This window comes from Hirundo rustica, chromosome 22 (assembly GCF_015227805.2).
Source record: "Hirundo rustica isolate bHirRus1 chromosome 22, bHirRus1.pri.v3, whole genome shotgun sequence".
NCBI classification, from domain to species: Eukaryota; Metazoa; Chordata; class Aves; order Passeriformes; family Hirundinidae; genus Hirundo; species Hirundo rustica.
In genome coordinates this window covers 674,472-695,051 of record NC_053471.1, presented here as the reverse complement: position 1 = coordinate 695,051, position 20,580 = coordinate 674,472, and the positions used below count along the sequence as shown (strand labels likewise).

General features: G+C 62.5%; 4 protein-coding genes across 11 annotated transcripts in view; 2 read left to right on the top strand and 2 right to left on the bottom strand.

Annotated features, from left to right (window-relative positions):
* Positions 1–14: 14 nt before the first annotated feature.
* On the top strand, positions 15–1,270 carry SVBP (small vasohibin binding protein). Of its 3 annotated transcripts, XM_040084680.1 has the most exons (3): positions 15–79; positions 875–996; positions 1,077–1,270. In XM_040084680.1, the coding sequence occupies exons 2-3, from the start codon at positions 877–879 to the stop codon at positions 1,161–1,163; spliced, it is 207 nt and encodes a 68-aa protein (XP_039940614.1). In that variant the 5' UTR covers positions 15–79; positions 875–876; the 3' UTR covers positions 1,164–1,270. The 3 variants fall into 3 exon arrangements, with proteins under 3 accessions (XP_039940614.1, XP_039940613.1, XP_039940612.1); XM_040084679.2 differs by lacking the exon at positions 15–79 and having other exon boundaries at positions 553–956; XM_040084678.2 differs by lacking the exon at positions 15–79 and having other exon boundaries at positions 554–996.
* Positions 1,271–2,146: 876 nt separating this feature from the next.
* Positions 2,147–5,442, bottom strand: TMEM269 (transmembrane protein 269). Of its 2 annotated transcripts, XM_040084682.1 has the most exons (7): positions 5,315–5,339; positions 4,393–4,434; positions 3,887–4,034; positions 2,874–2,971; positions 2,640–2,783; positions 2,368–2,568; positions 2,147–2,290 (listed from the first exon to the last, which is right to left on the bottom strand). In XM_040084682.1, exons 1-7 carry the CDS (start codon positions 5,337–5,339, stop codon positions 2,181–2,183), a joined length of 768 nt encoding a protein of 255 aa, XP_039940616.1. In that variant the 3' UTR covers positions 2,147–2,180. The 2 variants fall into 2 exon arrangements, with proteins under 2 accessions (XP_039940616.1, XP_039940615.1); XM_040084681.1 differs by lacking the exon at positions 4,393–4,434 and having other exon boundaries at positions 5,315–5,442.
* Positions 5,443–7,612: 2,170 nt separating this feature from the next.
* On the bottom strand, positions 7,613–11,685 carry CELA3B (chymotrypsin like elastase 3B). The gene is made up of 8 exons (XM_040084582.1): positions 11,643–11,685; positions 11,489–11,565; positions 11,309–11,406; positions 10,149–10,283; positions 9,934–10,070; positions 8,773–8,918; positions 8,542–8,694; positions 7,613–7,630 (listed from the first exon to the last, which is right to left on the bottom strand). Exons 1-8 carry the CDS (start codon positions 11,683–11,685, stop codon positions 7,613–7,615), a joined length of 807 nt encoding a protein of 268 aa, XP_039940516.1.
* A 3,365-nt stretch (positions 11,686–15,050) lies between these two features.
* HSPG2 (heparan sulfate proteoglycan 2) overlaps positions 15,051–20,580 on the top strand; it is a 41,197-nt gene continuing 35,667 nt past the window's right edge. For all 5 annotated transcript variants that reach the window (XM_058423299.1, XM_040084355.2, XM_040084357.2 and 2 more), the window contains exons 1-2: positions 15,051–15,124; positions 20,118–20,247. In XM_058423299.1, the coding sequence (XP_058279282.1) occupies positions 15,065–15,124; positions 20,118–20,247 (190 nt within the window). In that variant the 5' untranslated portion in view covers positions 15,051–15,064. The remainder of the gene's footprint in view (positions 15,125–20,117; positions 20,248–20,580) is intronic.

The window sequence follows — 20,580 nt, the reverse complement described above, 5'->3', positions numbered from 1 at the left end:
CGTGCGCCCAGGGCGGGCAATCGAGCGCCGAAAGGCGGAAGCGGTTCGCTGCCATCTTGCCCCGGGCGCTGCCCCTCCGGTACCGGGGGCCGCGGGGGTGCACCGGGGCCTGGGGAAACGTGGGGCCTGAGGGACTTGGCTGGGGGAGTGAGGGGGCACCGGGGACTTGGAGGGGGCTGAGGCGTCGCTGTGGGCCTGGGGAGGACCTTGTTGCACACTGAGAGCTGGGGGTTGTGGGACCGGGATGCCTGTGGGGTTGGGGGGGAGGCTGTGGGGCATGGCGGGGGGGGGGCCCTTGTGGGGCACTGGAAGGGGTGAGGTTTGGGGATTGTGATTTCTGAGGGGCTGAGGAAGCTTGCATCACTGGTCTCTATGGGCAGTGAGGTGCAAGGGGGCTGTGAGGATGGAGAGGGGGTTGGGGGGCTTTGGGATAGGGATGTTTATGGGGTTGGGGGTGCTCTTGGACCGATAGCGGGCGGGGTGCTGGGGGGCGAAGTGTGAAGAGATGGGGCCGATGAGGGGGGTAGGGAATGGGGCTGCAGCCTTGGCGAGCCCCTGTGGGGGACAGGGTGTCTCTGGGGGTGTGATGGCACCTGCGAGGCTCAGGATGGGTTGGGGGGTATGTCTCCTTGCAGGCTCTGGATGGGGTTGAGGACCTCCTGTAAGGCTTAGGATGCATTTGGGGTGTCACCTGTAAGGCTCAGAATGGGTTGGGGGGGTCACTTCTGAGGCCCAGGATGGATTTGAGGGGATTCCCCTGTGAGGATGCCATTGGGGCACCCATGGGAGCCTTGTTTGTCTGGGGGCTGTCACGGATGTGGGAGGCCCTATGGGTGGGTCCGGGGTCCCCGGGTGACCCCCCCCCGTGTCGCAGCCATGGATCCGGGCGTGGGGGCGCGGAAGGAGCGGCCGAAGCCGCGGGAGCCAGCGGCTCGCCTGGAGAAGGCCAAGCAGAGGTCGGCACAGCAGGAGCTGAAGCAGCGGCAGCGGGCGGAGGTGGGAACGTGGGAATGCGGAGGGACGCGGCCCAGGCCGTGGCCGAACCCCCTTTGCCATCTGCCCTTTCCCAATCCCAGATCTACGCTCTGAACCGGGTGATGACGGAGCTGGAGCAGCAGCAGTTCGACTCCTTCTGCAAGCAGATGCAGGGATCCGGGGAATGACAGCCTGGCCCCTGCCCTGTCCCCCCCGCCCCCCTTTTCTAACCCCCCCGGTATTTATTATCAAATCGCCCTTTTTATATCAATAAAGTCTGTGCTAGTTCTCTGTCTCCCAGCTCCTGCTTGCTCCGGGTGGGAACGGCGTGGGGGAGGCCAGAGCAGGGCCGATGCCAGAACAGCTGTGTTGCCGGGTGTCAGCTCCAGCCATGGCCTCATCCCGACATTCCCTGCCGCAGGGAAGGGTCCTGCCCTCCCAGAGCTGGGATTTTTCCCGGGGGATGCAGCAGGAGCCACCTCTTGCAGCTGTTCCTGCTGCCAGAGCCAGCCCAGGGATCTTGAGTGTTTCTCCAGCACCGGGTTTGACCTTCATTTCCTTCCTCCACCCACACCCTCTGTGCTCCAGCCACCGCTGTCCAGCAGCCTCCGGCTTTCCAGAGACTTTGGATCAAGGCCTGCTTCCCCCCTTTCCCTGTCCCAGTGGTGTCGCACTGAGGAGGTGAAAATAAATCACATTTGGGATGGTATTGCAGCCACGGATTAAGTGGTAAATTCCAGACTGTTCCCAGTGAATCCCATGTCCGAAACCCTCTGGAAGTTTGATCGGCATCTTCCTCCTCCCACCCAGGGAGGGCCTTCCTCATTTTTGAAGTGTGAACTTCCCTTTGTAACGAATTCCCACTGGGCAGTGTGAGTGATCCCTAAACTTCAGCATCCTATGCAGAGAAGGGCTTGGGGGTCTCTTGTCAGGGCTAAATTTCCTGTTTTCCCAAGGATTTGGAGGTCTCTGCTGTTGGCGTGGGGGGATGGGGGTTCCCTCACCCATTCCCCTCCCCCCCCCCCAAAAGGATAGGGATTTTGGGGCTTCCCTGAAGCTGAGCCTTTTTCTCACCTTAGCAGGCTCCTTCTGCCACCTGCGTTCAGTGGAAAGAGTGAAGGGAGGAAGCAGCACCCGGAGCAAGGACAAGGAGGATAAGGACGAGGACGAGGATGAGGAAGGCTTTACTAGGCTCTAGGGAGGGCTCAGGCCTTGCAGCTCCAGAGGGCGAAAGGGAAGATGATGTAGGACGTGGCCCAGGCCAGGCAGTAAACAGCAGCCACCGCCGTCGGTGCCAGCAGGACAGCCACCACCCCTACAGAGCAGGAGAATCCTTGGGGATCTGCTCTTCCTCCCCCTACACCATCCGGAGAGATTCATCCCCGTCCTTACCTCCAGCATAAACCAGTTTCTTCCAGAGCTGTGACTCCAGCACCTTGTCGTGGGGGTAGAAGCCGCAGTCGGCCATGAACAGGATCATGGCAGCTGCGGCGACGCGGAGCAGGGCCACGTGTCCCCCGGTGAGCAGGAAGGTGCTGGCCAGCAGCGCTGAGGCGTAGGGGCAGGGCAGCCCCCGGTAGGTGAAGGGGATCCCTGTGGGGTGTCAGGAGTTCAATGTGGGGGGCAGAACCCCGAACCGCCGACCCCCCAGGGGCTCATCTTACCGCTGGAGAAGAAGCAGAGGCGGGCGAAAACGGCCAGCACGTAGGCGAGGGTCAGCAACGCCCCCAGTACACCCTGGGGCTGCAGCAACAGTGCCGTGCCCAGCCCAAATGTGGTGAAATCGGCGAAGTCGTCCAGCTTGGCACCTGTGGGGGCAGCGAGGGGCAGGTGCCAGGTGGGCACCAGGCACAAGGGACACCCCGCGGGTCACCCCTGGGCCGGGGGGATGCACTCACCCAGCGCCGAGCAGGCGTCGAGCTGTCGGGCAACGGCCCCGTCGGCCAGATCCAGCAGGAAGCCCAAGAGCAGCAGCCAGCAGGAGTACTGGTATTGCCTGGGGGCGAACCCCACTTCTCAGCCCTTGTTCGCCTCTGTTTCACCCCATTTCTCCCTTGTTTACCCCATCTATTGAGGGTGTGGATAAGCCCAGCTACCAGATTGGCCACAGAGAGAGCAGAACTGGAGTGATCTCCACTTTTCATCCTCTCTCTGCCCTATTTCCTCTTTTTTCCAGCAAAAATGGGGATGACACCCACTTTGCAACCTACTTTTTCATCCTTTTTTTTTCCCCCAGTTCCCTTTTTTTCCTCCCCCCCGCTTACTTTGGGTGGAGGAGAGCCTGACTTTGGAGGTTGGCTATGGAAGCAGATGCAGGGTGACCCCCATTTCCCAACACTTTTTCACCACATTTTCTCCATTTTCCAGAAAAACTGGAGTGACCCCCAATTCTCAACCTTCTTCAACCTTCTTTTCCACTGCTTTTCAACCCATCTCCTTCACTTTTCCCCCCTCATCTATTGATGCTGCAGAGGCCAAAGGCGAGGAGCCTTTGACCATGGAGAGAGCCAAACCACCGTGTCCCCACTTCTCATCCCCCTTTTTCCCCCATTCCCCCATTTTTCCAGCAAAACCTAGCTGCCCCCCACTTTTCTACATGATTTTTACCCTATTTCCATCTTTCCTACCCCCCTTTCCCCCTTTTTCCAGTAAACCAGGGCAAACCACACTTTTCTACCACATCTGCCTTCCCATTTCCCCCTTTTCCAGAAAAACCAGGGTGACCCCCACTTCTGTGCATATTTTTCACCACATTTCCTCTCTTTATCCTGTTTCTCCCTTCTGTCCCCACCTGTTGATGCTGCAGAGGCTGGAGGGGAGCCTGGCCAGCAGCTTGGCCACAGAGTACGACCAGGGTGACTCCTACTCCCCAGCCCCATTTTTCCACCCCATTTTTCCCAGTTTCCCCCACCTGTTGACACTGCAGAGGATGGAGGAAAGCCCAGCCAGAAGGTTGGCCACAGAGAGCCCGTTCGCCACGTTTTTCCGGAGGAATTCCAGTGCCCGTCCTCGTCCCGCTTGCTCGCTGAGCACCAGCTTCTTGGTGGACTGCAAAATACCTACAGCCCCCCACCGTGTTCCAACCAGGGAGGGGCTGCAGCCCCCCCAAAACATAGCAGGCTGGTGCAGGGGTTCCCCCTCCTCAAACCAAAATCCCCCAAAATCTGTTTAGGAAGCAGCAGGGGATTGATTTGTGCAAGCTCTGCTGCTGAGCTCCCCACCGGTGGACAAAAATGGAATAAAAGAGGCCAAAAAAGCAAAGAAATTAATAAAAGAACCGTAAAACATAATAAAATAAAGACAAATTAAGCCAAACCCAAGCTTAGACTAAAAGCCGACCCCGGTTTAAGCTCTATGGATCTTATATACCTATCGGGCTAAGCTTTAGGGAAAGAATTTAAGGGTCCTGTCCTTTGCCCCCCGCCTTTGCCGTGTCCCAAAGCCAGGCAGATCCTTCATCTGAAAGAAAACAGGACGTCAGAGCAAGACAAACCCCCCCGAGCCCCCTCAGAGCCCCCCCGAGCTGCTCCGGGCCGAGCCCGCGCTGGCTCATCGCCGGAGTGCCACCAGCACAGGTCCCCAGGTGCGAAAACCAGGAAGAACCGCGGGAGAGCAGAAGCGCCGGGGGTCGGCGGCTCCGAGCGCCGCGGCGGGAGCGACCTTTGGACACCGCGCCCGGAGCCGGCGGCACGGGCTGAGCCGGGAAAATCCCCCTGAGCCCCGGCCGGGCTTGCACCGCAACCAGGGATTTCTGGGGGGCTCTGAGGCCGTGCCGGCTGCTACGCCCCCTCTTTTATCCCTTAAGTTGGGGTGAGTTTGGGGTCTTCAAAAGCTCAACTTCGGGATTTGGGGATTGGCCGTCCCTTCCCAGCACCTGGCAGGATCGGGGCGCTGGGAATGTTCCGGAGCTGTCGCAGCGCCGGATCCAGGCACCTGTGAGCGTCACAGCACCCGGGCGCTGCCGGGGCTCCCAAACTCGCCCGTTCCCGCCCCAAAATCGAAGTGCCGGGATGGGAGGGAATTCCTTAGCCCTGCACCGCTCCCGCTGCTTTTATCACTGCTTCGGGGAAAAAGCAAAGTGATCTTGGTTCTTCCCAGGTGTGTTTCCAGGGGTTGTGCTCCCAGGGCTATCTCACCCCCCACACGCACCCCAAGGTGCAGGGAAAAGGGGTTCAGCCACAGGAAGCGCAAAGTTAACCTATTTTGGGGGGCAAATTCATGCAATTTAGAGTTTTCTGCCCTGATAACCCTATTTTTTCTACTAGCCCCCGACAAATGATGATTTTTAGGGATGGGGACACCTCGCAAAGGGGCCGAGCGGCATCCAGGTGACACTTACCGACCGGCGGTGACACCATCCACATGGCAGCGGCGGCTGTGGTAGCAGTGACAGTGACGCCCCGGTAAGGGGAAACTGAGGCAGGGGCCGCTCCGTGGGGCTCAGCGCGGTGCCGCGTTATATAAGGAAAAGCCTCTCGGGCTGAGTCACCCGGCGGGGGTGGGTCCGGCCAGAGGCCACGGACACGGACACGGGGGGTTCGCAGCCGCTTGGCACCACCGGTGAGGGAGGAGCTGCCCCGGGGAGCCGGGGGGCCATGCCAGGCTCGCGGTGCCCCTGCCAGCCTCCCAGCGCCCCTGCCAGCCTCCCAGTGCCCACGCCAGGCTCACAGCAGCGATGCCAGGCTTGCAGTGCTTGTGCCAGTACTGCAGCGCCGGTGCCAGGCTCGCAGCACCCGTGCCAGGCTCACAGCTCCTATGCCCAGCCGCAGCGCCGGTGCCAAGCTCGCAGCACCCACACCATGCCCGCAACAGCAGGACCAAGCTGGCAGCACCCGTGTTGCACTGATATCACCTGTATCATACTCACAGCATGGGTGTCACTCTGATAACACCTGCACAGGTTTACAGCACCCTTGTCACCCTGTAACACCTGGATCAGTGTCACAGCACCTGTTCCAGTCTCACTCCTCACCTTCTCCAGGTGTGGACCACCCATGCCATGCTCACAGCACCTTTGCCAGCCTTGTAGCCCCTTCAACAAGTTCGCACCACCCACACCCAGCTCACGGCACCCATCCCGCACCCACAGCACCCATCCCACACTCCAGCACCCATCCCGCACTCATGGAACACATGCCAGGCTCTCAGAGCCCATCCCAGGATTGCACCATCCATGCCAGGCTCACAGCACCCATGTCCTGCCCACAGCACCCCGGCAGGCTCACAGTACTCACAATATGCTTTGTATTGCCCGGGGCAGTCTCACAGCACCCATCCCTCTCTCATAGCACCCATCCCATGCCCACAGCACCCATCCCACATGCACAGCACCCATGCCAGCCTCACAGGACCTCTGCCAGGCGTGTACCGCCTGTATCACAGCGCCTGTGCCATGCTTGTAGCACCCATGGCAGTCTCACAGCATCCACACCGGTCCCATGACACCTACACCAGTCCCACGATACCACACAACTCCCACAGCCCCACACCAGCTCCCTGGTACTGCCACACTCCTGTCCCTGCACCCCACTGCCACCCCAGGGGGGTTGCGCCCAAAAGGTGTCACCACCCGACGGCATCCCATCAATAATTCATGCCATTGGCACCAGGGTCATGGCTGGTGCTCCCCACCCTCACCCCCTGCGCTGGGTAACCTTTTCCACCACTCTGGGCGTCTGCCAGGTGGCCCCAACTTGTGCAAGGGTGTCACGAGTTGGGGGAGCTCAGCCTCCCCCTCCCCTGGAGCAAAGGGCCGGTGATAGCGAGGGGCTGCCAGGGCAGGCGACGCCAGGGCCATCACCGGGAGAGCAAAGTTCCCCAAGGACATGGTGACAAGGGGCTCATAAAACTTATACAGCCCTGGTGCTGGAATTTTCCACCCAGATCCTAGTGGGAATTGAGGGGTGCTGCAGCACCTATGGTTGTGGGGTCCCTGGGTGGGGGGGGAGGGCCCTGGGGTGCCCCGTTGGGGGTCCCAGGGTGCCGCTCACGGCGGGGGCGCTGGTGAAAGGGCTCTTTGTTCACTGGTCACGCGCTGGTGCCGGCGGTTGCGAAGCGACGGCCAGGCCAGCAGGGCCACGGTCATGGGCGTCCAGCCCTGGGGCACCCCAAGGGGGCCATCCTGCAGCCTCGGGGGGGCCCAGCCCCATGGGGGGACAGGACATCTCTGGGTGCCCGTCACTGTGGCACTGGAGTCACCCCTGTGTCCTCAGGGCACCGAGAGCCACTGCACTGATGTGCCTTGGGGTGCCTTTGGCAGCAGGGCGCCCATGGCACAGAGCACTTCGGGGTGCTTGGCGCTGTGTCACCTGAGTGTCTGAGGCAATCCATCCCCATGGCACCTGGGTACCCACCCCTGTGGGATCTGGGTGTCTGAGGGTGCCGTCTCCATGGCATCTGGGCACCTGTGGGTACCATCCCTGTGGTGTCTGGGCACCTATCCCCATTGAGTATCTCTGGGTGTCCATCCCCGTAACATTGGGCACATCTGGGTGCTCCCAGTACTATCCGCTGGGTATGGTGCAGCCCATGCTGCCCCCAGACCCCTCCCAAACACAAGGACACACTGGTGCCAGCTGCTGGTGGTTTATTTGCCTCGTGCCAGGCAGGGGGGTCGATGACAAGGATGCTGCCACACTCAGTTGTCTCTCATGGTCTGGAAGAGAGAAGCTTCTAAGGCAAGAAGACCCCAACACCCTGACACCCAACACTCTAATAACCCAAGACCCCGGCACCCCAGCGCTATGGCATTCCAACACCTCAAGAGCCTGACACATCAGTGCCCAGCACCTCAGCAACCCATCACCATGGCACTCCAGCAACCCAGAGCCCTGGTACCCTACTGTCCTGGCAACCCAGCACTCCCGTGCCCCGGCATCCCTGAGTCCTGGTACACTTACACCATGTCACCCTGGCACCCCAATCTTCTGATACCCCAGTTCCCTGGCACCCCAGTACCCTAACACCCCAATTCCCTGGCACCCTAGAACCCAGCACCCTGGTACCCTGGCATCCAATCACTCCAGAGGTCTGGAAAACTGTTGTCCTGGCAGCCAAGCAACCTGGCACCCCAGAGACCTGGTGCCATGGTATCCTGACTGCCTACCCCCGGCCCCCGTTGCCCTGGCATCACAGCAGCTTGGTACCCTGGCACTCCAGCATCCCAGCACCCCAGAGCACTTTTACCATGGCACTGTGGCACTGTGACACCTGGTACCCTAGCACCATGGCACCATGACAGCCCCATCCTCTGGTACCCCAGCATCAGAGCACCCCAATACTCTGCACCCCAACAACCTGTTACATCAATACCATGGCACCCCAGCAGCCAAGCAGCCTGGCCCTTTTTCCCCCTGGTGCCCTGGTACCTCAGCAGCCCAGAGCCCTGGTATCCCCTTGTCCTGGCACCCAGCACCCTGATGTGACATCGCAGTTCCCCAGCGCCATGGTACCCAAGTTCTCTGGCATCCTGACACCATGACATCCCAATTCATCCCAATTCTCTGGCACCCTTGCACCCTGACAACCCAGTATCCCATTCCCTGGCACCCTGGCAGCCTGTGTCACCTCTGCAATCCAGTCCTCGAAAGCGGACACGCGGGTGAACACGGTGGGTTTCTTGGCGGCATTGCAACCCAAGCCTGACACAAAGCTGGCAATACCGTGGACCTCCCAGGTCCCATCCTCAGCCTGGCAGTTCAGCGGGCCCCCGGAGTCACCCTGAGGAGTGGGATGAGGCAGGATCAGCACCACAGTAGGCCCAGGATGTGCCCCCCTCCCTCCCGGCAAGGTACCCACATTGCATCCGGCCTTCTCAGCGCCGCCAGCACAGATCATGGTTTGGCGGATGGCCAGGGCCCCCCACCAGTCGGGCTGGGTGCAGTGCTCATAGTCCACCACTGGCAGCTCTGCCTGCTGCAGCCGGTCCGGCAGCGACCCCCCAGCTGTGGGATCAGAGCACCCCAGTGTCTGCCCATTGCCCTTCACCCCACATCCATCACTCATCCATCCATCCATCCACCATCCACCATCCATCCATCCATCCATCGATCCATCCATCCATCACCATCCATCCATCCACCATCCACCATCCATCCATCCATCCATCCATCCATCCATCCATCACCATCCATCCATCCATCACCATCCATTCATCCATCCATCCATCCATCCATCCATCCATCCATCCATCCATCCATCACCATCCATCCATCCATCCATCACCATCCATCCATCCATCACCATCCATCCATCGATCCATCCATCCATCGATCCATCCACCATCCATCCATCCATCCCACATTCATCCACCTCTGCATCCTTCAAGACCTCCAGCCCTCCTTTCATCCCTCCATCCCTGCACGCTTCCATTCCTCCCTTCATCTCGCCATCCATTTCTCCACCCCTTCTCCATGCCCTCATCCCTCATCTATCCCTCTAACCATCTTCCTAAACATCTCTCCATCTTCCCATCCATTCTTCCATCCTCTCATCCTTCCATCCCTCCAACCCTCCCTCCATGTCCCCATTCATCTCCCCATCTGTTCCTCTAACCCTCCACTCAACTCTCCCTTACCTCCCCATTCCGTCATGCCTTCAACCATCACTCCAACCATCACTCCAACCATCCCTCCTTCCCTCCCTCCCTCCCTCCCTCCATCTCCCCAACCATTCCCCATCCATCTCCCCATTTCTCCATCCCCCATCCCTCCCTCCATCTTCCCATCCATCCCTCCAACCCTTCACCGTCCCTCTGTCCATCCCTACACCCACCTCTCCAACCATCTCCCCAGCCATCCCTCCACCTCCCCATCCACCCCCCCATCCATCCACCATTTCTCCATCCCCCATCCCATTCTCCGTCTTCCCATCCACTTCCCCATATACCCCTCCACCCGGCTCCCCACCCATCCCTCCGTGCCCGCCCGTCTCTGTCCTTCCTCCCGCTCCCTGACGCACTGGTGAGCCGTCCCCAGCCGCTGAGCATGCAGGGGTACCCGTTGGGCAGGATGGTGCCGGCGGGCGGCAGCCGCCCCACCTGCACCTCCGCCGAGAGCACAGCCGGGCGCTGCAGTTTCATCAGGGCGATGTCATTGCTGCATGCGGGGGTACACGGGTCAGAGGGTCGGCCGGAGGGGGCACGGCGTCCCCAGCCCCCCAGGGACCCCGCTCACCCGCAGGCCGCACAGAAGCTGAGCCACTTGGGGTGCACGAATATGTCGTCGGAGTTCACGGGGATGCGCTGCTCGGGGCCCTCCGCGGCACTCATGTCGTACTCGCCCAGCACCACCTGGTACGTGCGGGATTTGCTGCCAGGAAAGGGTGGGGTCAGCGGGTGCGGCCCTCCCTCGGCATCCCTTCTGCTCCCGGGACCCTTTCACACAGCCAAACGCTCTGCCCTGCACCCTAAATCCCCTCCTTGCGCCTCTCTATGCACCAAATCTGCACCCAAACTCACCTCTCTGCACCCTGAACCTCTTCCTTCCCCTAAATCCCCTCCTTGCGCCTCTCTATGCACCAAATCTGCACCCAAACTCACCTCTCTGCACCCTGAACCTCTTCCTTCCCCCAAATCCCCCATCCTGCACCCTGAACCCCCCTCCCTGCACCTCCCCATGCACCTCCCCATGCACCCACGCTGCACCCAAATTCACTCCCTGCCTTCTTAGCCCCCTCCCTGCATCCATCCTACATTACGCATCATCTCTACACCCACTTTGTGCTTTTCACCCCTTCCATGCACTCCTTCCATGCATGTGGCAAACCTCCCTGCACCCTGAATGCCCTCACTGCGCCCAGAACTCCGTCTTGCACTCAGGACTCCTTCCTTGCACCCTACCGTATCCCTCCTGTACCCCCATGAACCCTCTCCATGCACCCATCCCTGCACTCCTGCACTCCCCTGCACGCCTTCTGCACCTCAGCACCCACCTGCACTCTCTCCATACTCTGTCCCTGCACCCCCAGCACCCTGCACCCTTCTGCATCCATCCCTGCACTGCAGCATCCATCCCTGTACCTTGCACTCCTCCTGCAGCCCTTCTGTACTCCCTGTGCCCCAAACTCCCACTGCGGCCACCTCTCCAACCTGCACCCTTCCCTGCACCCCCATGCGCCCCTCTGCACCCCTTCTGTACTGACCCCTGCACCCTTCCCGCCCCCATCCCTGCACTCTGAAGCCTTCCTGCACCATCCCCCACCCCACCCCCACCACTGTATCCAACACCCATTTCCGTACCCCAACACCCATCTCTGCACCCCGCATCCCTTCTGTGCAGCTCCCTGCACTCCTCCCTGCAGCCCCCCTGCACCCCTGCAGCCCTGGTGCCCTCACGAGATGCAGTGCGCGGCCGTCATCACCCAGTTGGCAGCGATCAAGGTGCCCCCGCAGGTGTGGCGGAAAGTGCCGTCCCGCTCGTACTGCAGCGAGATCTGGGGGGGAGAGACCGCTGGGTGCCACCGTGCCCCCGCACGGGTGCCGCTGCCCCGTGCCCCTGTACCCCTGTCCCCTCACCTGCCAGGGCCAGCTGTAGGGCTCCGCATCTTGCCCGTTGACCACCCGGGAGTCCGGCAGCACCGCAGCGCGAACACCTGCAGGACATGGCACCGTCACCCACCGGGCACCTGCCCAAGCCTGGGGACACGGAGGGGGTCAGGGGACACCTCACCGCCAGCCACCAGCAGCAGGACAAGGCTCAGCATCGCAGCCATGGCTCAAGTGTGGCTACCCCGGGCACCCACCAGCCTTAAATCCCCGCCGGTATCGGAGGCACCCAAGGGCACCCCTGGGAATGGGCACCCAGTGCCCAGCTGGGTCTTGGTGGGGGGGTTAAACATTAACCTTGACCTTGGGGGACGTGGCACTGGCACCTGGCAAACCTTGTACGGGTCCCAAACCCCCTTGTCACCTACTGCCTCTGTACCCCCTCTGTACCCCCAGAGTTCCCCATGTCTTCCCTAGGCCCTCTGGTCCCTCTGTGCCCCCCATGGTCCCTCTAACTGCTCTTGTGCCCCCCTTAGTCCCGATGACCCAATCCCTGTGCCTCCCATAGACCCCATACCTCTCTGTGTGCTCCATAGTCCTTACAACTACCCCAGTGCCCCCCACAGCGCCCACAGTCACCTCCGTGCCTCCCAGAGCCCTTGTGACCCCCGTGTACTCTCATAGTCACCATAACCACCCTGTGCCCCCCCACAGTCCCCGTATTCCCTGTGCCCTCAGGCCCCTCTGGCCCCCACAAATCCCTCCCCACCCTGACCCCTGGATCTCCCAAGCCTCTATAACAAGCCCTCTTCCCCGATATTCCCTGTGCCTTTGGTGTGCCCATATGGCTTCTGTAGCCTTCATGGGCTCAGTGCCCCATATATCCTCTTTTCCTGGACCCCCATAGGTCCTACAACCATCCCAGGTGCCCTCTATAGTCCCCATGCCCCTGGTGTCCCCATATGGCCCCTATGGCCACTATAGCCCCCATGGACTATATGGCCCCATTTATCCCTCCTCCCAGATCCCATAGCACCAGAACAACCCCTGTGCCCCCACAGCCCCCCTGATCACCCTTACTTGCCCCATGGCCCCTTGCCAACCAGCCTTGCGCCCCCCGTATCCCCCATGTTCCCATACAGTCTCCTGTGGCCAGCACATACACACCCTCCCCTGTGCTCCCCATATACCCATTGCCCCTGGGAGCCCACCCTGACCCCCCTGGCCCTCATACACAACCCCCCCCAGAACCCATAGCCCTTATAATCACCCCCTGGACTCTATAAACCCCTGTGCCCCCATAGCCCCCCCGTATCTGCTGTGCTCCTTGTGTTGCCCATATCCCCCTATATTGTCCTGTGCCCCAATGACTCCCACAGCCCCCCTGTGCCCCTATAGCCCCCCCCCATCACTTCATGTCCCTGGTGCCTCCCATAGACCCCATAAACCTCAGCATCCATATAGCCCCTGGCCCCTGGTACCCCCATAGCCCCTATAGCCCCTCTACACCCCCATAGTGCCCTCTCTACTCCACACCCCTGGTGCCAGCATAACTCTCTTGTGCCCCCATAGCCCCCACACTCCCTGGCACTCCCAGAATCCCTATAACCCCCCCATGTCCCCCCTTGCTCCCAAACTTCCTCACGTGCCTAGGGGGCTGTGGTGTCCCCACGCACCCCAGAAACCTCGTGGAAGTTCCCACGGGAGTCCTCCATGCCCCTCCAGTGTCCTCAAGCACCCCCATGACCCTGTAGAACTTCCCAGAGGTGACCCCTGTGTCCCTGAAAAGTTCCCAGAGTGTTCCAAGATGTTCCCATGCGCTCCCATGTCCTTGTAAAAGTTCCCAGAGGTGACCCCCACGTCACCCCGTGTCCCCACAACAGTTCCTACAGCAGCTCCACAGTGTCCCCACACACTCCCGTGTCATCCTGCAACTGGCCAGAGGTGGCCCCCATGTCCCCACACAACCCTACGTCCCCGTAAATGTTCCTACAGGTGCTCCATGATGCTCTGCACCGCATGTCCCTGTAAAGGTTCCCAGGGGTACCCCACTGTTCTCCCCCCCACACCTGTGTTCCCATAAAGTTCCCGGTAGTGTCCCAGGGTGTCCCCATGCACCGATGTGTTCCAGTATAGGTTTCCAGAGGTGACCACCCGTATGCCCCCGTGTCCCCACGCACACTCATGCCCTCCCAAAAGTTCCTAGGCGTGTCCCCCCCGTGTCCCCATACACCCCGTCTCCCAGTATAAGTTCTCAGAGTCCCCCCGTGTCCCAGTGCAGTTCCCAGGGGTGTCCCCCATGTCCCCGTGTCCCAGTGCAAGTTCCCAGGGGTGTCCCCCATATCCCCGTGTCCCAGTGCAAGTTCCCAGGGGTGTCCCCCGTATCCCCGTGTCCCAGTGCAGTTCCCAGGGGTGTCCCCCATATCCCCGTGTCCCAGTGCAAGTTCCCAGGGATGTCCCCCATATCCCCGTGTCCCAGTGCAAGTTCCCAGGGATGTCCCCCATATCCCCGTGTCCCAGTGCAAGTTCCCAGGGGTGTCCCCCATATCCCCGTGTCCCAGTGCAAGTTCCCAGGGGTGTCCCCCATATCCCAGTGCAAGTTCCCAGGGGTGTCCCCCATATCCCCGTGTCCCAGTGCAAGTTCCCAGAGGTGTCCCACGGTGTCCCGGCGCTCCTGGGTGTTCTCCTGTATCCCCCGGTGTCCCCACAAGAGTTCGCAGGGGTGTCACGCTGTGTCCTCATGCACCCCGTGTCCCAATATAACTTTTCAGAGTTGAGCTCCTTGTGTGCCTGCAACTTCCCCGTCTCCCTATAAACGTTCCCAGGGACGTCGTCCTGTGTCCCAGGGTTAAGATCCCAGAGTTGTCCCTCGTGTCCCAGGGCTGTTCCACATATCCCCATGTCCCAGCGCAGATTCCCAGGGGTGTCCCCGTGCTTGTTCCCAGGGGTGTCCCACGGTGTCCCTGCGCCCCCATCTGTGCCCCCGTGGTGTCCCCCTGCTTGATCCCAGGGGTGACCCACGGTGTCCCTCGGTGTCCCTGTATAAGTTCCTAGAGGTGTTCCCGTGCTTATTCCCAGGGGCGTCCCACGGTGTCCCTGCACCACCATCTGTACCCCCGTGCCCCCCCGGTGTCCCTGTGTAAGTTCCCAGGGGTGTCCCTGTATGAGTTCCCAGGGGTGTCCCCGTGTCCCCGTGCTTGTTCCCAGGGGTGTCCCTGTATGAGTTCCCAGGGGTGTCCCGCAGTGTCCCCCGGTGTCCCTGTGTAAGTTCCCAGGGGTGTCCCTGTATGAGTTCCCAGGGGTGTCCCGCGGTGTCCCACGGTGTCCCTGTGTAAGTTCCCAGGGGTGTCCCCGTGTCCCCGTGCTTGTTCCCAGGGGTGTCCCGCGGTGTCCCCCGGTGTCCCTGCGCCCCCGCGTGTCCCCGGTGACGCCCCCCGCCCGTGTCCCGCGTGTCCCCGGTGGGCGCGCGCTCCGTGGCCCCGCCCCGCGGGCCGGGGGGGCCGGGGGGGGCCGGGGGGGGCGGGGCGGCCCCGGGGCGGCGGCGCGAGCGGAGCGGAGCGAGCGGAGCGATCTCCCGGAGCGGGGCCGGAGCGGGGCCGGAGCGCGATGGGGCGGCGGGGCCCGGCGGCGCCGGGGAGCCTCCTGCTGCTGGGGACTCTCCTGGTGGTGAGTGGGGCCGGGGGTCCCGGGCCCGCGGGGTTGAGGTCCCATCGCCGAGCCGGGAGGTCCCGTAAAGGAGTTGGGGGCCCCGGAGTTGGGGTCCCGCGAAGGAATTGGAGACCTCCAAAGGATTTGGGGCTCCTGAAGGGAGCGGGGGTCTCTACCCGCGGACTTGGAGTCTCTTAAAGGAGCTGAGGTCCCTTGTAGGAGTTGGATTTCCCCCCACGGAGCTGGAATCCCGAAAGGAGTCAGGGTCCCGGGAGTTGAACTTCCTTGGAGTTGGGGTCCCCTACAGGAGTTGGGGTCCTCGGAGCGGGAATTCCATAGAGCAGTTATGAGCCCGCTGTGGTTTTGGGATCCCTTGAAGTACTTGGGGCCCTTAAAGGAATTGGGGTCCCCACAGGATTTGGGGATTCCTTAAAGGATTTGGGTACCACGGAGCTGGGGTCCCCTGAAGGAGTTGGGGTCCCCTAGAGGAGTTCGGACCCCTTTCCCGGAGCTGGGGATCCTTGTAGGAGTTGGGGTCCCCCACGTAGTGTCTCTTGAAGGATTTGGGGATCCTTGTGGGAGTTGGGGGTCCCCTAAAGGAGTTGGGGGAGTTGTGCTGTGCCTGGAGGGAATCGGGGTAGCCCCCAGCGCAGGAGTCCCCACACAGTGCTCTGGCCGCTCCGGGAATTGGGGTGTCCCTCCACGTGTGCAGAGGGGGTGCAGGGATCCCAGGGTTATCATGGAATTGGGGTCCCCCAGGACACCAAGGAGATGTGGGGGTCCCTGTTCTTTAAGGGATTGGGGTGTCCCCCCTGTACCAAGGGATCTCTGGCACCCTGGCCGCTCCCTAAGGGACTGGGGGTCCCCCCCTGTACCAGAGTCACGTGGAAACCCCAGGGCCCACCCTGTCCCATCCAGGAATTGCAGTATCCACCCACAGGAGAGGTGGGGTCCCTCTCCCCATGCCCGGTCCCATCTGGGAATGGGGTGTGTGGGGTCTCCCCTGCCTGCCTCCTATGGGATTTGAGGTCCCCCAGGGACTGGGGGTACATAGGGTCACCCATCCCTATGCCCCTGTGGAACTGGGGTCCCCATGACCCCCATTAGGGGCCCCAGTCGGAGGGGTCCTCATCACCCCACCCTGTTTCTTCAGGGAATTGGGGTCCCCCTTGACCCCAGAGTGGGGATGGCTCCCATCACCCAATAAAGCCACCCGTGGTGGTCCAGCCCCCGCCTCGCCCCCACACCCCGCCGTGAGTGGGGGTCACTTATAGGGGCTCATCCTGCTTTTGGGGTGCCCCCCTACCCCGTCCGCACCCCGACCCCATCCCCCGCCCCAGCTAAATTTAAAGGGTGATGGTGGCGCCGGTCACCCTAAAAATAACCGTCCCAAAATACCCCCGGGGTGGGGGGTGGGGGCGCTGCATCTGGGGGTGCCCCTGGGGGGATCCCCACCCTGCTGGGGGCAGTGGGGCAGGGGTGACACCTCTGGGTGCCCCCGGGGGGCTGCAGGGCGCTTTGCGCCGTGGCGCTGCGCACTCCCGATTTCGGGGGGGTTCCCTCAGTGGAGTGCGGGGGTGATGGCGAGGTGGGGGGGTGGGCCCGAGGTTAGAGGGGGACAGGGGTGTGGTTTGGGGTTGGGCGGGTGCCCGGGGTGGAGAACAGAGGGGGCCTTGTGCTCGGGGCCGTGCTGGCAGCGCCCCCCCACCCCTTTCCGTGGGGCTCCCACCCACGTCTCGGGGGGCTGGAGGGGACAAAGTGGGGGGTTCCCACTTTACCATCCTCCATCCCCCCATTCTGCTGAGGCACGGGGGGCGATTTACAGATCGAGCACCCCAATAACCCCCCTGGCCGGGATGCTGGGCCGTACATCCCCCTACAAACACGGGGGGGAGGGTGTCCCACGCGGTCCACGGAGGGCTTTGGCGTGAGGTGGGGCACGGGCGTGCCACCCCCAAGGATTTCAAAGGGTTAATTTGGTGGGGGGAAGGAGAGGGCGAAGCAGGAATGTGCGATAAGATCACCCTGCCCGGGGGGAAGGGCTGGGGAAGGGGGGGACACCCCACGCAAAACCTCCCCGCGTGCAAGCACGCTCTTGCACACTCGTGTGCCCGGGGCTCGCATGGAGGGGGGGCACGGCCAAGGCCGCTTTGGGGGACCCCGCGCTGCTGGGGAGGCTCGCGTCACACCTGGGGGCAGGTGGGGGCATCTGGGGACACCTGGGGGCATTTGGGGCCGCCTGGGGGTGCTCGGGGACACTTGGGGACCCTCCGGGCCGGCAGCGCACATGGCTTCTTGCCTTCGGCTCTTTCCCATCACCAAAGATGGCCCGGTTGGGATGAGGAGGAGGAGGTGGAAGCGGGGGAGGAAGGTCAGCTCAGACGCTGGGTCCTTGCCAGGACTCCTGGGTTTCCCCCTCACCATCAAAACCCGGTATTTTCCCCAAAAGTCTTGTTATCCCATAGAAAAATCTATTCCCCAAAAAAATCTCCCCCAAAAATCCATCTATCCCCCCAAAAAAACTCCGTCTCCACATCCATATCCATCTCCCCCCAACCCTTTTTCCCCCCAAAAAACCCATATCCCATCCCGCAAAAATCCATTTCCCCCCTCAAAACCCATCAGCCCCCCACTACTCATGTCAACTCTCCAAACCCCATCTTCCTCCCCAAAAACCCATCACCCTCCCACCAGTCCCCCCCCCCCGAGAAAATCACCCCCAAAAAACCCTCCCCTCCAAAACCCATTGACCCCAAAAACGTCCAGATCGCGGCAACCCGCCCCCCCCCCCCCTCCCCGTCCCGGTCCAAGCCCTTTCGGGATAAATTAGGCAATGCCAGCAGGGAGGAATGCAAGGGAGGGAGGGGGGAGGGGAGACACATATTTGGGGGCCCCCTGCCTGCCCGGCTGTGGCTTTGCCCCCGCAGCTGTTTCACCCCCAAATCCAGGGGCGGGGGGCGGGGGGAGAGCAGCTGTCTCTGTCCCCCCCGGGACCAGCATCCCACAGCTGTGCTGGCTGGCAGCACCCCCAAATCCCGGGGTGAGCCCCATCCCCCCAAACTGTGGGTGGCTCAGTCCTTGGAGACCCCCGGAAGGGGAGAGGAGGGTTTTTTTAGGGGGCCGAACACCTTTTTAACACGACCTTGGGGGAACAATAAGCCGGGGGAGACTGCTATTAATAACCCCCCCCGGTTATTATTCTTGTGCTGCGTCACCTCCTCTTCCTTGCCCGGATGAATTACTGGGGGGGGGGGCACATCCAGATTTGGGGGCCACTTCTAGATTTGAGGAGCCACATCCAGATTTTCGTGGGGGAACATCCAAACTGGCGGGGTCGGACTTTCAGATTGGCGGGCACCCCCAGATAAAGGGGCTTTGAGGTGTTCCCCCAGTTCGGGGTGCCGCTTGGAAGCAGGAGGTGGCCAGGGTGGCGCTTCCTCAACCTTCTCTTCCTCGCTCCCCTTCCCCCCACTTTTCCCCAGGGTGCGGGGCAGGATTTGGGCCGGGGAGTGGAAAATGTGAGCGGCGGCGAGGCCGTGGCGTCCGGCCGGGCGCGGTGCCCCGGCGGCAGCGGGGGGGACCCGGGTGTCCGGGGGGGCCCAGGCGTCCGGGGGTGCGGGGCCGCGGCGCGGAGAGGTTTCCGGTAACCGGAGAGGGGGATTGTCCCCGACCCTGCCCGGACACCGCCGGACACTCGACACGCAGCTGCCCTTCCGCCGGCGGGGCTGGGGCTGCGGTGCCGGAGCTGAGCACCGACGGGCTCGGTGCACGAGTGGGGGGCGATCCCGGGACACCCAGGCGTGGGGGAGCAGGGGCCGAGCACCCACGGCCTCGGGGCGTGCCTGGGGGACATGATGGCAGAGGTCCCACGTGCTCGGTGTGGAGCAGCCACAGGTGTGGGGACGATGGCAGAGCGCCCACACGCTGGCTACACGTGTGGGGATGTGGGGGCTAAGCACCCACACACACAGCGCACATGTGGGGAGCAGCAGAGGCCCCCCCAAGCGCACGCGGCCTTGTGCCTCAGTTCCCCCTTGCATGGGGGCTGGGCTGACACCCACGAGGGGCTTCCCCAGACAGACCCCTTGGAGTGTTGGGTTCTCCCATCTGTGCTCCGTGTGCCCCCCTGTGTCCCCCCCCCGTGTCCCCTCCTTGTCCCCCCGTGTTCCCCCCGTGTCCCGTCCCCCCCAGCGCCCGCCTAATCCCCCGGCGCTTGTTTGCACAGCAAAGTGCTGCTGCGACGGATTCCTGCGGGGGCCGGGGCGGGGGCACCCGCAGCGCGGCACACGCGTGTGCACGGACCTGTGGGCACCGGGGCACGCCCAGCTGGGCCACACGCGAGTGTGGCGGTGCCAGTGTTTGTGCCCAGTTGCCCGTTGGTGACTGCCGTGGTGTGTGCTCCCGCACGCATCCCCACGTCGGTGCGAGCCTGTGGTGGTGCAAACACGTGTGCACGGCCGGGTGTGGACGTGCGTTTGTGTTGGTGCATGCACAAAGTGTGCGAATGCGCGTGCACAGCCGCGTGTCGATGTGCACACACCGCTGTGACAGGCCACGTGTGTGGCAGCGCACACACGCGCCGGTGCAAACGTGTGGACAGCCGGATGTTACTGCACGCTTGTCCCCGCGTCCGCGTGTGCACATGGCGGTGCAAACCCGTGTGTCCCCGTGTCAGTTCCTGCGTGTGGCAGTGCACACGTGTCCCAGTGTCAGTGAACAACCCGTCCTCGTGTCAGCGCACACGTGGAGCAGTGTAAACGTGTGCGCACACGCTTCCCGTGTCTCTGCACACGCGTGTGCACGCCGGACTCCCTGGCACACGCTCCGTGCCCGCACACGTCTTGGTGCCGGTGGCAGAGGGTGTGTGATGAGCTCATCCCGCTTCCTCTTCCCGGTGACGCCACCGCACAGCCACGCGCCCCCACCCCTGCCCCCCCGGGGTGACGTGGCTGGGCACCCGCAGGGCCGTGTCCCCCGGGTGGCCCCGTCCCATGGCGGCCCCATCCCCCAGGTCACCGGCAGTGCCCGCGGCTGGGCCGACACCTTCCCCGAGGACACAGTGGCTGATCACGTCGGGGACACGCAGGGACGGCGCTACTACCGTCACCTGTCAGATGACGAGGACCTGGTGGCCTCTGGAGGTGAGGGGACCCCAGGGGCCGCTAGGGTGGGTGGGTCCCGGTGCCACCCCGTGTGCCGCTTGCAGTCCCCACTGCAGATGGCGCTGGGACCTGGGTGGTAAGGTGGTACTGGGTGGGTTGGTGCCAGGAGGGGCGGGAGTAACTGTGGCTGGATGTCACCGTGGGTGGGTGTGACACGAACGGGTGTCAGGGTGTCACCAGGCGGGGGTATTACTGTCAGCTGGTGCCACGGTGGGTGCCACTCACTCAACTGTCCCCATTGCAGATGGGAAATGGACCTGATGGCATCCAGCACTCAGGTGGCACTGGGTATGTGGGTGCCACCCTGGATGC

Coding starts and splice junctions, on each gene's coding strand:
- SVBP (XM_040084678.2), top strand. CDS start 766: ATGCCATTGGGGCACCCATGGGAGCCTTGTTTGTCTGGGGGCTGTCAC. Junction 997..1,076: donor AGCAGCGGCAGCGGGCGGAG/GTGGGAACGTGG, acceptor TCCCAATCCCAG/ATCTACGCTCTGAACCGGGT.
- TMEM269 (XM_040084682.1), bottom strand. CDS start 5,339: ATGTGGATGGTGTCACCGCCGGTCG. Junction 4,035..4,392: donor GGACACGGCAAAGGCGGGGG/GCAAAGGACAGG, acceptor GGGGGGCTGTAG/GTATTTTGCAGTCCACCAAG. Junction 2,291..2,367: donor GAAACTGGTTTATGCTGGAG/GTAAGGACGGGG, acceptor CCTGCTCTGTAG/GGGTGGTGGCTGTCCTGCTG.
- CELA3B (XM_040084582.1), bottom strand. CDS start 11,685: ATGGCTGCGATGCTGAGCCTTGTCCTGCTGCTGGTGGCTGGCG. Junction 11,566..11,642: donor CCTGCTGCTGGTGGCTGGCG/GTGAGGTGTCCC, acceptor CATGTCCTGCAG/GTGTTCGCGCTGCGGTGCTG. Junction 10,284..11,308: donor ACGGCCGCGCACTGCATCTC/GTGAGGGCACCA, acceptor CTTTCCTGGCAG/CAAATCCCGCACGTACCAGG.